At 38.5% G+C, this 13,317-nt stretch overlaps 2 protein-coding genes across 3 annotated transcripts in view; one reads left to right on the forward strand and one right to left on the reverse strand.

Annotated features, from left to right (window-relative positions):
• The window catches only part of ABCD3 (ATP binding cassette subfamily D member 3), a 544,096-nt gene that overhangs the window by 70,709 nt on the left and 460,070 nt on the right, over positions 1 to 13,317 (forward strand). The gene's annotated exons all lie outside the window — the stretch shown is intronic.
• Positions 1 to 13,317, reverse strand: part of RAP1A (RAP1A, member of RAS oncogene family) — a 76,335-nt gene that overhangs the window by 8,695 nt on the left and 54,323 nt on the right. Inside the window, exons 2-5 of one of the 2 annotated variants that reach the window (XM_049765818.1) lie at positions 9,751 to 9,834; positions 7,171 to 7,239; positions 4,597 to 4,653; positions 1,212 to 1,352 (exon numbers count right to left, since the gene is read on the reverse strand). In XM_049765818.1, coding sequence (XP_049621775.1) covers positions 1,212 to 1,352; positions 4,597 to 4,653; positions 7,171 to 7,239; positions 9,751 to 9,807 — 324 coding nt within the window. In that variant the 5' untranslated portion in view covers positions 9,808 to 9,834. Of the gene's footprint in view, positions 1 to 1,211; positions 1,353 to 4,596; positions 4,654 to 7,170; positions 7,240 to 9,750; positions 9,835 to 13,317 lie in introns of those variants that run through there. The other variant, XM_049765819.1, reaches the window with a different exon arrangement.

The raw sequence follows: 13,317 nt of genomic DNA on the forward strand, positions 1-13,317 counted from the left end.
TTTCAAAAGGGCTTTGCATGCAAGGGCCTCAAATTCAATCTTTGGCACTGCATTATTGCCTGAATAGAGCTGGAGGTAACCCCTGAGTTATCCTTAAAAAAGAAAAAAATTAAGTCCAGAAAATAAAGTCATCTCTGAGGTACTACACAAAAGACTACATGGAACATGGTTGACCTTGTTTCCAAAATAGACAAATGTCACAAATTAGACAAAACATACCAAGCATCTCTCTCTTTTTAGAAAAAATTGCCTGAAATAAAGATTAATATTACTGAATTCAGTGATTTGCATGTAAGTGCGTAGGAAAATAAAACTCTCTTAGATAAATTAGTCATGAGAAGAAAGAGAACTATTAGAGCTACTCATTAGATTTAGTTGGTCATGAGTCATAGGTATAAAAAATCCCTTCTTTCTAAAATACTACCAAAGGTAATAAGGCTTGAGCAGATGCGTATGTTCCCATTAATTAACATATACGAACAAAAATGGCACAAATGGTTGCCTATCTGTTTGAATTTGGACAACTGAAAACAAAAACTCACTCTGCAGTTGAAAGCTATAGTAAACATGTAAAACATACATTTCATCTTGATCTTCTTATGGTTTTAGGCTCATACCTGGAAGTGCCCAAGGCTTATTCCTGGCTATGTACTCAGGGATCACTCCTGGTAGCATTTAGGGGACATATGTGGTACCATGGAAGGAATTAGGATAGGCTACATACAAGGCAACTGCCTTAACTTTTACTATCTTCGTGAAAAAAGACACAATAGAGACGATACTGTCGTTGACAACAACTCTAATCTTTAGAAAGACAAGTAAGACCTATTTTAACAAAATTCTAGAAATAAAAACAAACCACTACAAATGTAGTGATAAGGCACAATAGCGTTCTCTGAACATTTTCTAATGAAATGCCACTTTTCAAATTTCAATGTCAGCCCCCCTTCTACCAAGGATTCTTTTATTATTTCCTCTATGCTGTGATGACCCCCGGTGTGATTCCTTTTGCACATGACTTCCTTTTTTAACCTTCTCAGCATATACTCTGCAAGTTATTAAGAAAAGCTTTCTAACTTTTTTGATTAGAAGAGGTATTTTAGGTATGTAATAGAAGATACCTTCCGAATCTATTGGAAGAGATAATAAGTACTTTTATTGGGGATAGATGGATAGAAAGCAGTATATTTTATAAAGAGAAAAATACTTACATCTTCTGTGTCTTTAACCCGTAAAATCTGTTCCCTCAGGTCTTGTAAGTCATTAAATGTGGATTGAGCTGTAATAGAATATACTAGTGCAAACCCTTGGCCATTCTTCATATACAAATCTCTCATCGCTGTAAACTGCTCCTATAGCCAGAAAAATAATTTTAAAAGTGATTTCTTCAACATCTTTTGAACAATTTGGAAACAATATGGAAACTACTGGAAAATCACAATTGAGTACTCAATCTTTTGCTAATGCTATCATGACAGATCCAAAACATGTTTATGGCTTTGAGAAACTAAGATGGATGCTTCTGCTGTACTTAACATAACCAGAAACAAGGATCAGCTACAGAATTAGAAAGGAAGTCTTAGCTACCTTAATTTACTTTTGCGATTAGAAAAACTGTATCTCATTCCTTTTTCTATAGATCCTGACTATTTCGATGTAACCAAAAATATCACCAAGGTGATAGAAAAGTGGCAGAATGGAATCCTGAGGCCCTCCATAATCATATGCGATAAAGATAAACAGGAACTTAGAAGCAATGACATGAGGAGAAAATAAGGCAAATACTGCTTTTTAGAAGTCAAATTAAAAATTTTTAAAGATCAGCTGAGTCAAAAGTTATGAAAAGCTAAAGGAGTTGAGATATGTGAGGTGAGGGACAGATTTCAAATGAATGACCAGACTTACAACTACGTGAAGAGAGCGTTGAGGATATGAGGGATTAAAGAAAGGAATTTAGATAGACAGTTCTCTCTAGTGAATTTGAAGAATTTGAGACGTGAGACGGAAAAAGAAAAGGTGAGTGGAAAGTGAGACACCTGTAAATGAGATTAGACAGGTATTATAGTGATTGGTAATAATATAATCCAAAGTAATAAATACTATAAGCATGAAACAAACAGTTCAAGAATCTGACAGGCCAAATACTGGTTGGTCATCCATAATATCTAACAGACTGTAGTTTGGATATTGAAATTACCACGAATTCTCCAACAATATTGGAGAATGAGTAAATATTTTTTTGGCAATGCTCGGGGATTACTCCTGGCTCTGTGCTGAGAAATCACTCCTGGCAGGCTTCGGGGGACCAGATGGGATGCCTGAGATTGAACCTGGGTCAGCTGTGTGCCAGACAAACACCATACCTGCTGGGCTATCATTCTGGCCCCCAGTAAGTAAATATCTTTAAGGAGTAAACAATGACCTGGGACAAGATTAATGAGCAGCAACTAAGTTTTATGTAAAGCAGTGCAGACACAGACAGGTAAACAGGCAATTCTAATACAAGTGTGTTGAGTGCTTAGATGGTACACAAATAAGATATCTGAGAGTACAAAAGTACTCTGTAGTACTATATAGTTAAGAGAGAACTTCCTTAATTTGAATTTGAAGACAGAGAAAGTCTCACAGTCATGGAGGCAGTGAAAAGAGTGGAATGCATTTTTTAATTTCTGGGGTCTCGCTCTGGGAACAGAAGGAAACTATTACTGATACAAAACTAAAAAATGGGGAGAAGGGAGGAAATGGTAGTGAGGGCAATCTCCGTCTACCTGACTCATGAAAAACTGTGATTCCTGTTATGCAAAGCTTCCTGTTGGAATAAAGAGCCACTTTATCATAAAGAATAGAAAAACAGTAAACTTAGTTCTGTAACTGCTCTGGTCCGCTGTTTTTGTTTTTTTGGTGCTGGTTATCGAACACAGAGGTTTACATGTACAATGTGGTTTTCCAAGTGAGCCACAATCCTGGCCTACTTTTTTCTTGGGGGTAGGGGAGAATTAACTGAAACCTTTTCTTTCCACTTTATAATATCTGTGCTGAATGTTAAACAATTTACAATATTTAAAAAACAAAACTGGGACCAAAGAGGTTGTTGCAAAGTGGACAAAGTGTTTGCCTTGCAAATGGTTGGCCTAGGTTCAATCCCCAGCACCAGATATGGTCCCCTGGACACTACCAGGAGTGATCCTTGAGTGCAGAGTCAGGGATAAGGCCTGAGCACCACCAGTGGCTGTGGCTATCAAACTGAAAGGAAAAAAACCTGGAAGCTGCCTAATTATAAGTTTATGTATACAGAGGAATAAACCTTAATGTTCCACTTTTTGTATTAGAATACCGAAATCATTATATTGTAATAATGAAATTATAAAGGTTACTAATATTCATGAGGACAATAAAAATAAATGCAAGTAATAAAATTTTTACCATATAACAGGCATTTTGCTGAGATTTATCATGATCTCATTTGATCATTATAAATACCTTATGATGTACCAATGTTACTTAATCAAATTTAAAGATGTGGAAAATGAGGCTCAAAACAGTTATTTCTGCCTTCATCAGAGAAAATGGATCTATTACTAGCTGTATTATTAGAATGCTAATAAAAAGCTAAAGCAGGGGCTGGACTGGTGGCATAGGTGGTAGGGCGTTTGCTTGCATGCGTTAACCTAGGACGGACCTTGGTTTGATCCCCTGGTGTCCCATATGATCTCCCAAGCCAATATGGTCCCCCACGCTTGGGGCAATTTCTGAACACATAGCCAGGAGTAACCCCTAAGCATCACCAGGTGTGCCCCCCCCCCCCATAAAAAGCAATTTTTATAAAAATGAATGACTCTGGCTCCAAGAGACAATGTCTTATTTAAATCCAAAGAAGGGCTTTACTGAACTTCTGGATTTAAGAAATATCTAGATATAGACAGACATACCTAAATCATGATTGCATTATCACAACACAGGATAAAAATTCAAAACACACATGGAATCTATCATGCTGAGTGAAATAAGTCAGAGGGAGAGAGAGAGACACACACACACAGAATAGTCTCACTCATCTATGGGTTTTAAGAAAAATAAAAGTCATTTTTGCAGCAATCCTCAGAGACGATGAGAAAAGGGCTGGAACTTACAGTTCACTTCATGAAGCTCACCACAGAGTGGTGAGTGCAGTTATAGAAATAACTACACAGAGAACTACCATAATCATGTGAATGAATGAGGGAACTGGAAAGCCTGTCTGGAGTACAGGTGGGGGGGGGGTGGGATGGAGGGAGATTTGGGACATTGGTGGTGGGAATGTTGCACTGGTGAAGGGGGGTGTTCTTTACATGACTGAAACCTAATCACAATCATATTTGTAATCAAGACGTTTAAATAAAGAAAAAAAACTCAAAACACAGGCTCTACAAGTGAGCTCAACACACAATTTAAGTAAATTAAGTACATTATAGATTTTTTTTTACACATCAGAAAATTTTACAAAGTTCTACATTAATTTCGTCATAGCTAGAATTTTAGTCAGAAGAGCTATTCAGATGACAAAATCTGCCCACAAATAACAGCGACCAAAAAAAAAAGAAAGAGAAACTTCCTTACTGTTCCTGCTGTGTCCAGGATTTCCAGCATACACTGTTGGCAATCTACTTCAACTTGCTATTAGAGGCAGCGAAGGAAAAGAAAAAGATTTCATCAAAATAAAAGGCAACATCAGTCTGTTTTCCTTCTCTCTCTTCTTCATTCAAGCCACCTATTAACAACCGTAAAAGCCTTTTCTAGTAGCTTGCTTTGACACAGATTTAATGTGGTGCTTTAATAAAGAACAATGCTCAAGAAATGTTTATAAATATAAGCCAGGACCACTAATGCTGAATTCAGATATTTTCTAACCATTGTAAACCCTGAGCTGGTGATTTTATTATTATTAGAAGGAAAATAGTCAAATACTGTGATTTAAGTAAAACTGTAACAGTTCCAATTCAACAGAAAATAAATTGCATGTATACTCCATTATCTTCAACTTAGAAGACAAAAGTTAAATAGCTCAAGATGAAGAAAAAAATTTGGGGTAAAGAAAATTCTGCCAATTTCCCTCGCTGAAATTGTATTACCAAGATCCCATATTTAATACATAGAAAAATTTGAATATAAGATTAAAAGAACACCAAGAACTGAACAAACATCAATGAACATGTACAAAGCCCTCAAGACTTTAAAAGCTATTTAAAAAGATTCGGACAACAGGTGAAATTATATATTATATTCCATTTTCCTAATGTCATGAAGAAGAAGAAGAAAAAAAAAAAGAAGGTAGATCTGGGGCTGGAGAGATTCCATAGTGGTAGGGTGTTTGTCTTGTGGGCGGCCAATCCAGGACCAACGGTGGTTCAAATCCCACCATCCCGAATGTGGTCGGTCCCCAGTGCCTGCCAGGAGCCATTTCTGAGCAGAGAGCCAGGAGTAACCCCTGAGCGCTGCCAGGTGTGGCCCAAAAACAAACAAAAAAACAGGTAGGTCTAAACAAAATTTAAAATATCAAATGTGTAGGAAACATAGCTAAAAAGACTTTTAAAAATGTTAAATCTTCAATATTAAGTATATATCTCAAATTATAGGTAAAGCTTTAACAATTCACAACTCTCTTTTTTAGTTATGGAAAGTTATAGTTTAATTATAGAAAACTTTGTTGGGCCGAAGAGATAGCATGGAGGTAAGGCGTTTGCCTTGCATGCAGAAGGACGATGGTTCAAATCCCAGCATCCCATATGGTCCCCAGAGCCTGCCAGGGGCGATTTCTGAGCGTAGATCCAGAAGTGTCCCCTAAGTGCTGCTGGGTGTGACCCAAAAAAAACAAAAAACAAAACAAAACAAAAAAGAAAACTTCGTTAAAGCAACACTTTTCCATAACATATTATCTAAAGACTATTTAAAACTGTTTTGTGTCACCATAGGATTTAATCAGATCACCATAGCCGGTGCCACAAACTCACTGTCTCATCACTCAGAGGACTAATGTGGTTAACTTGTAGTCTGTAATGAAGCATGAGCAGTGAGCAATGTATTGTCTCTGCAAATTCTCAGCGTATTGAGAAAACAATCTTATTTACAAATTGCAGGCAATGAAACTGCCAGCATACGCTGGCAGTACTTTCTTATAATAATAGTATATTCTGGTCAAGGCTAACTTCCCCCAGGCCCATTTAAATAAGTTTTATTCTGTAGAATAGCCTCAATTTCACAGCAATATTTACTTACACTTAATGTCCCTTCCTATCAGTATTCCATACCAGAGTGATACCTTTGCTACAATCAATCATACTACACGGACACATTATTATTATACAAAGTCCATGGTTTACACTGCATATTCCTGGTATTGAAAATCTGTGACTTGGAACAAAAATACGACAAATCCAAAATTACAGCATCATACACAGAATCGAATTACCTGATTTTTTAGACTCTAGAAGAATCTAAAGGTATCTTTTAAGTTATTTTACCTATGAAAAAAAAATCCCCAAACTGCTGGAGAGGTGGCGCTAGAGGTAAGGCGTCTGCCTTATAAGTGCTAGCCTAAGATAGGCCATGGTTAGATCCCCTGGCATCCCATATGGTCCACCCAAGCCAGGGGCGATTTCTGCATAGCCAGGAGTAACCCGAGCATCTAATGGGTGTGGCCCAAAAAACAAACAAACAAACAAAAAATCCCCAAACTTTCAGTCACTGAATAACTTTAGGCACAAAAGCATTCTTAATTTAAATTTTCAAGGAGTCATAAAAAAGCATATATCTACTATTTATACTACTACTGATTTTTCTACATTACAAAATTCTTTATCTAGAAAATGTATATATTAAAAATTAGATGAGTTTTATAAAGTTGAAAAGTAATTTATTTTAGAAAAACTTAATAATAAAAAAGAACAATGCTGGAGAACAGTGGGTAGGTATGGTGCTTGCCTTGCTGCCTTGTGTGAAGTTTGATTCCTGCACCACATATGGCTGCCTGAATCCCAATGGTTTTGGAGGGGGCACCTCCAGCACTTAGTAGGGCTTAATCCCGGTAGGACGTGGGCAAGAAGTCAAGTGCCCTACCTACAGCACTATTGCTCCAGTCACGTTTTAAAGTCAAGAAGAACTTTTAATTATCAAGTGCTGATTTTCATATTTTACCTTTCTGTAGGAATCTTCTATCGTTGGGTCATATTTCTCAACAAAAATTCCCTGAACAAACTGAACTGTCTAGAAAAAAAAAAGCAAAAACAAGTTAAGGCTTTAAGAGAAAATTCAATCTCTCGTGAATGTCATCACCTTACAAATTAGTAAAGATTAAATTAAGTACAAATTCTGGCGTCTTTACGCTCAAGTAAAATAGTATTATTCCTAAACAGTGATACACTTGTAATAAAGAACACACTTAATATGCTAAGGGTGGTTAACAACGTTGCCAAAAACTTTTCAGAGAATATGTTATTATAAAAGTTCTTTAAGTACACACTAGAAAATAAAGATTTTTTTCAATTTATAAATGAAAATAAACAGAGAAGATGATGTGAAATTTTTTTGAGGAAAAAGTCTGATACTATATTGCTTAAAAGGGCAAAAATGTGGACTAAGATCAACTATACCTAAATTATCCAGAGCAATATTTTATAAACTGTTTAGTTTTTGAACTAAACTGACTCACTAGACTGTCAAAACTTTTGTTGGCGAGAATGTGGTAGGCATGATACTCCTCTCAGTATCACAAACCAGTGTCTAAAAAATGGGGGAGGGGACAGAACATGAGGAAAGGGAACTTTGGAGGTGGGAAATGTACATTAATGAAGGGTATTGTACAGTGTATGACTAAAACTCAATCATGAACAACTTTGTAAATGTAAAAAAAAAAACAACAAAAAACAACTGTATTATGAACAACCTTGTAACCAACCATAGTGTTTTTTAAATAAAGTACTAAAAAAAAACCCTTTCTCTACTAAACTCTTAAACTTCATAGGAAACTTGAAATAGAATCATACCAAGAGCAGTAATTTTTCTTTTTATCAAGGCCTTATTCCACCTTCTTAGTATTATAAATAATTCAAATCATAAAATATAACAGTATCTTTAGATCAGAGATTCAAATGCGGTTCAGGACAGAGATCCCAGTAGGATTCCTCCTAATACTTTAATATCACATCTTTTATTAATATTTTTTAATTTTTTAATTTTTTTTAGGGCCACAACCAGTGATGCTCAGGAGTTACTCCTGCGCTCAGAAATCGCTCCTGGCTCAGGGGATGATATGGGATGCCTGGGATCAAACCAAGGTCCGTCCTGGACTGGCTGTGTGCAAGGCAAACACCCTACCCGGTGTACTATCGCTCTGGCCCCATTTTTTAATATAACATCTTTCTTACATAAATTTACAACTGAATTTTCAGTGTTATTTATAAATGAAAGAGAAGGGGTGAAGAAATAGGTAGAGAATACAAGTGTTTTCTGTAAGTCATATGCTAAAAGAGACTTGTGAAATAAAAGATAACCCCGGGGGCCAGGAAGGTGGCACTAGAGGTAAGGTGTCTGCCTTGCAAGCGCTAGCGTAGGATGGACCATAGTCCGATCCCCGGGTGTCCCATATGGTCCCCCCAAGCCAGGGGTGATTTCTGAGCTCATAGCCAGGAGTAACCCCTGAGCGTCAAACGGGTGTGGCCCAAACAAACAAACAAACAAAAGGTAACCCCGTTATTTTTTGATACTTTTATTGTGCAATCTATAATCACTTCTTTAGAACTCATCCTCTCAGTTCTCAGGAGCATCATCACTTATGCCGAATTTTCTTCCCTCTAAGATCCTCTTCTTCCTTACACATCCTGTAGTTATTATCTCCCTCTTCTAAATAATTTTTTACTAGAGTACAGCTTCCAGTATAGTCCATCCCACTTATTAACACCCTAAAAATGAAAACAAAAGCCTCTCTTGACTTCATAATTCTTTCTGCTTCTGCTCCCTTTTCTTTGCCCTCTCACAATCACACTCTCGAGCCATCTGTATTATGTTTCAATTCTTAAGTCTTTAGCCTAACCCAAAACGGTACCAACCATGCCCTCTTACTGAAGCACCACCTATATCGAGTCTCGCTATTCTCGTAGATCTCTAGGTCATCTCTTTAGTTGACTTCATCTTTAGTTGTCTTCAACAACTCGAGCAGCCAAAGTCTGAGATTCTGTTTTTTCTTCCTTTTTCCTCCAATTTCTCCCTCCCTTTCCTTCTTCCTTCATTTTTTAACGCTATATATATATATCAGAGTCAAAAGATTCAACAGAAAGCTACCTCTCTGGCCCCAAAGTGAGAACATCCTTAACTCTCTCTGATTCATAACTATAGTACACAACAGTAAGCATTAGTACATCAAGGAATGAACTGAACAATAAAACTAACCTGTTTACTAAGTGATTCCCTGTGTCCTATGGGCCGGATAGTAAGCATATTAAAAATATCATCACCATTTTATATCAAGGACTAAAAAGGCTTTTGGGCTAGTGTGTTTGGTGGTGGTGGTGGTGGTGGTGAGATTTGGACCCACACTTAGCAGGCATGTGGGAGGTGATACAGAGTCAGAAACTGAAGCAAAAAGTCAGTGCCAGTACTGAAGGCCAGCGCCAACCCCACCGAGCATTCTGTCTCTGACCCACTGTGAGTGAAAGTTCATAGTCAGCACATGTTAATGTTCTCCTTGCCTTATAGCAGTCAGTTAGCCGGCTGACTTACCAGAGCAGACTTTCCCACGCCTCCTGAACCAAGGACCACTAGCTTGTACTCACGCATGATGTGGTCACTTTAAATACTGACAATCTGAAAAACAAAAAGTAAATAAATAAAAATAAAACACCTATGAAGGACTTTATGTCTGGTACATAAAACAGAAGGACGACTTTTTTTTCTGAGAGGCCAAGGGAGGCCACTCAAGCTGTGATATTCAGGCAGTTAGGCCGATGGTTCCCAAGTAGGACCAGTGATTCGGTGACACTTGAATTCAGCAGTGCTAGTGGGTATCCACTGAGAGCCATCTATCTGCCTTTGGAGATGGAACTCAACTGAGATCCTAGCATATGAGAGGCAAACACATCTGACCTTGAACTACCTAGCTATCTCCTTGGTCTACTATTTGCTTTTTTCCTTAAGACCATCTTTTATGTCTTGTTTTGTAGCCATACTGGACAGTGCTAAAAGTTCACTCTTGGTTCTATGCTCAGAGATCACTCCTGACAGTGCAGAGGGGCCCTAGATAGGTGCTGAGGATTGAACTATGGTGGGCTGCATGCAAGGCAAGTACCAAACCCCCCTGTACTTCCTCTATGTTAAAGGAAATAGGGAATACATAGTAAAATCAGGCAGATTTTTTTGGTTTTGTGTCACAACGAGAGATGCTCAGGAACTACTCCTGAGGGTGCTGAGGAACCATATGAGAAGCTGGGGGATAGAATGCAGGTTGGCTGCCGGATAGAATGCAGGTTGGCTGCATGCATGAAAAGCATCTGCCCTATCCACTGCTCCAGCCACATCAGGCATATTTTAACAAGTTTTCAGAACTACTGCCTGGCAGTAGTTATCTCTCTTTCTTCTTAAAAATTTTAATTCTTTTAAGATCCTCTTCCGGCAGCAATCATTAGTCTTGTCATGTCACTTCAAAAAACATTTGACCCCTATCCCCCAAAAATAGATAATTAAAATTAGCAGTTGCCCTGTAACTTAAACATGATGAATCCAGTTTTTTACATAGTTGGCATTCAAACAACTTAATGTTCACAAGCACATTCATGACTCAAATATTTTGTACAATCTATTGATTTGCCCCAAACAACATATAGTGATGCAGATTGGTTAAGGCATTGCCTTGCAAGCAACCGACCCAGTTCAGTCCCCGGTATCTGAGATGGTTCCCTAGCACTGCCAGTAGTGATCCCTGAGCAGAGTCCGGAGTCTGCCTGAGTGGCACCAGTGTATCTCTCTCCAAAATATATAACATATAGTAAACCTACACTACTTTGTTCATTACTATGTTACAACTAAACTATGTGAAATGTCATTTTTAAATTATTAAAATATGAAAGAGAAATCACAGATAAGACATAGCAGACTATGTAGTAGTCTATACTGTTTGCATTTTTGTGGTGCTTGGGATCAAATGCAAGACCTCAATCATTGAAAGGCGTGTGCTCTACCACTGAGCCACATTCTTGGCAATATACTCTATAAGACCTAGATTACTAGAGAAAAACGAAGAATATAACCCTTATTTTTAATCTCTGTGGTTATCATAAGTAGTTAAAGAGCAGGAAAGAATATCCAGTGGCCATCATGAAGTAAGCAGGTATGGGCTTCCGTGTTCACAGTCAACAGCAAAAACACTCGACAAAATAAATGAAACAAGTGTTAAGACATAACACAGTCAGCACAGACTCTCAGCTACCCCTGGCTTTTGCTTAAAAGACACTTTTTACTGAGATGTAGGGAGCATGAACTCAAGCAGTCACGAGAAATACACCAGAGAAGAGGGAGTTAAGCAGAGAAAATTTCAGAAATTTGGACAAGAGATCACTTAAACCTATGGCCAAACATGTGCCATGCAAGATGAAACTGGAAACTCAGCCCCCCCCCCCCCAAATAAAGGTCTATAAGCTGAATACACACCAGAGTACTGTTAATACTGGAGTTCTTCTGAACTGAAAAGCCTTTCTTATAGAAAAATAGGCAATTTACCTGAAACCCCAGAAGATCCATATTTTTAGTTATAAATAAGCTGTAGGGTAAACGTTACTCCGGATGATTCCTAACCAAGAATAAAAACAAGCCTCAAAAGGATTGATCCAAATCACCTGGAACTACGTGAAAACAAAGTCCCCCTCCTCCCTTTTTTTTTTAAATCACTACTTCTGGGGCTGGAGAGATAGTACAGCTGACCTGCGCTGGATCCCCAGCATCCTATAGATACCCACCCCTGAGAGTGATTCCTGAGGACAGAGCTAGGAGTAAGCCAGGTGTGGTACACTCCCCCCCAAGGCAAAATGATCATCTGTGATCTAGAAAAGATGGCTTAGATGTCTGTAATACATATCTTGTATGTATGTGGGAGCCCTGAGTTATATCCCTAGCAATGCATCATGGTCCACTCAGCACCACCTGAGATCCCTAAGCACAAAGCTAGGCAGAGCTCCCAATCCCACTGCCTGTGGCCACCCTTGCCCCATAAATTACCATTTGGAGGTAACAGATATGACCATTTTTTACAATATCCAGTCACAAACCACTCAAGAGGTGACCTGAAAATGCTGAAGACTTTATAAAGTCAGGGAGAAAGTCTAGGAAGGAGTGTAGGGTGCATGCCTCTTTAATCGCCAGCAATGGCCTCCTGAGATTCCTGGGCCTGAACTGCACAGCAGCTATGGCCACAACACAGGCAGGGTCAGCATCTGAAGGAAGCAGCTACAAGGGCCTCCAACATATATTCTTAATAACAGGTATGCCATCATATATTCATATATGTTCATATTAGTAAGATGTCAGATAATTTCAATGCAATCTCCCCCAACAGATTTTTCCCCCTTAGAGAGGAAGTTGATTTAGTATTTATATGAAAAAGGCAAGCAACTCAGAATAGCTAACAGCTCTGAAAAAAGGCAGGAACAAAGGGAGGCACAGACCAGGGAATGGAAATGAATTAAGTTCAGAATCTGAACTCTGTGTGCGTGTTGTGTGCATACATGTGCAGCCCTTTCTTGTTGGGGGGACACACCCGTGGTGTTTACGGGCTACTCTCAGCATCTGTTGCTCTTGGGTCATTCCTAGCAGTACTTGAGGGGTGAAGAACATGTGATGCTGGGATCAAACCAAGCCCTGCCCCAATCTCCACACAAAGCACATGCATTAGTTCCCCCTTTTCCAGGGACACATAGTGAGTTTTAATACTTCAAGTTTAAATATAAGGATTTCACTTGGCATACTTTCCAGATCCATCCACCTAGCAGCAAATTGCATGATTTTGTCTTATAGTCAAGTACTATACACTGTGTACATGTGCCAGCTTCTTTTCTTTTCTTTTTTGGTTTTTGGGTCACAGGGTTATTCCTGACTATGCGCTCAGAAATCACTCCTGGCTTGGGGGACCATAAGGGACGCCTGGGGATTGAACCCGGTCTGTCCTAGGTTAGCGTGTGCAAGGCAAATGCCCTACCGATTGTGCCACCACTCCGGCCCCTCTTTTATTTTCTTAATACTTTAATTAAATCACCGTGAGATAGTTACAAAGTTGTCCATGACTGAGTTTCAGCCATATAA

This window comes from Suncus etruscus, chromosome 19 (genome assembly GCF_024139225.1).
Source record: "Suncus etruscus isolate mSunEtr1 chromosome 19, mSunEtr1.pri.cur, whole genome shotgun sequence".
Lineage (NCBI taxonomy): Eukaryota > Metazoa > Chordata > Mammalia > Eulipotyphla > Soricidae > Suncus > Suncus etruscus.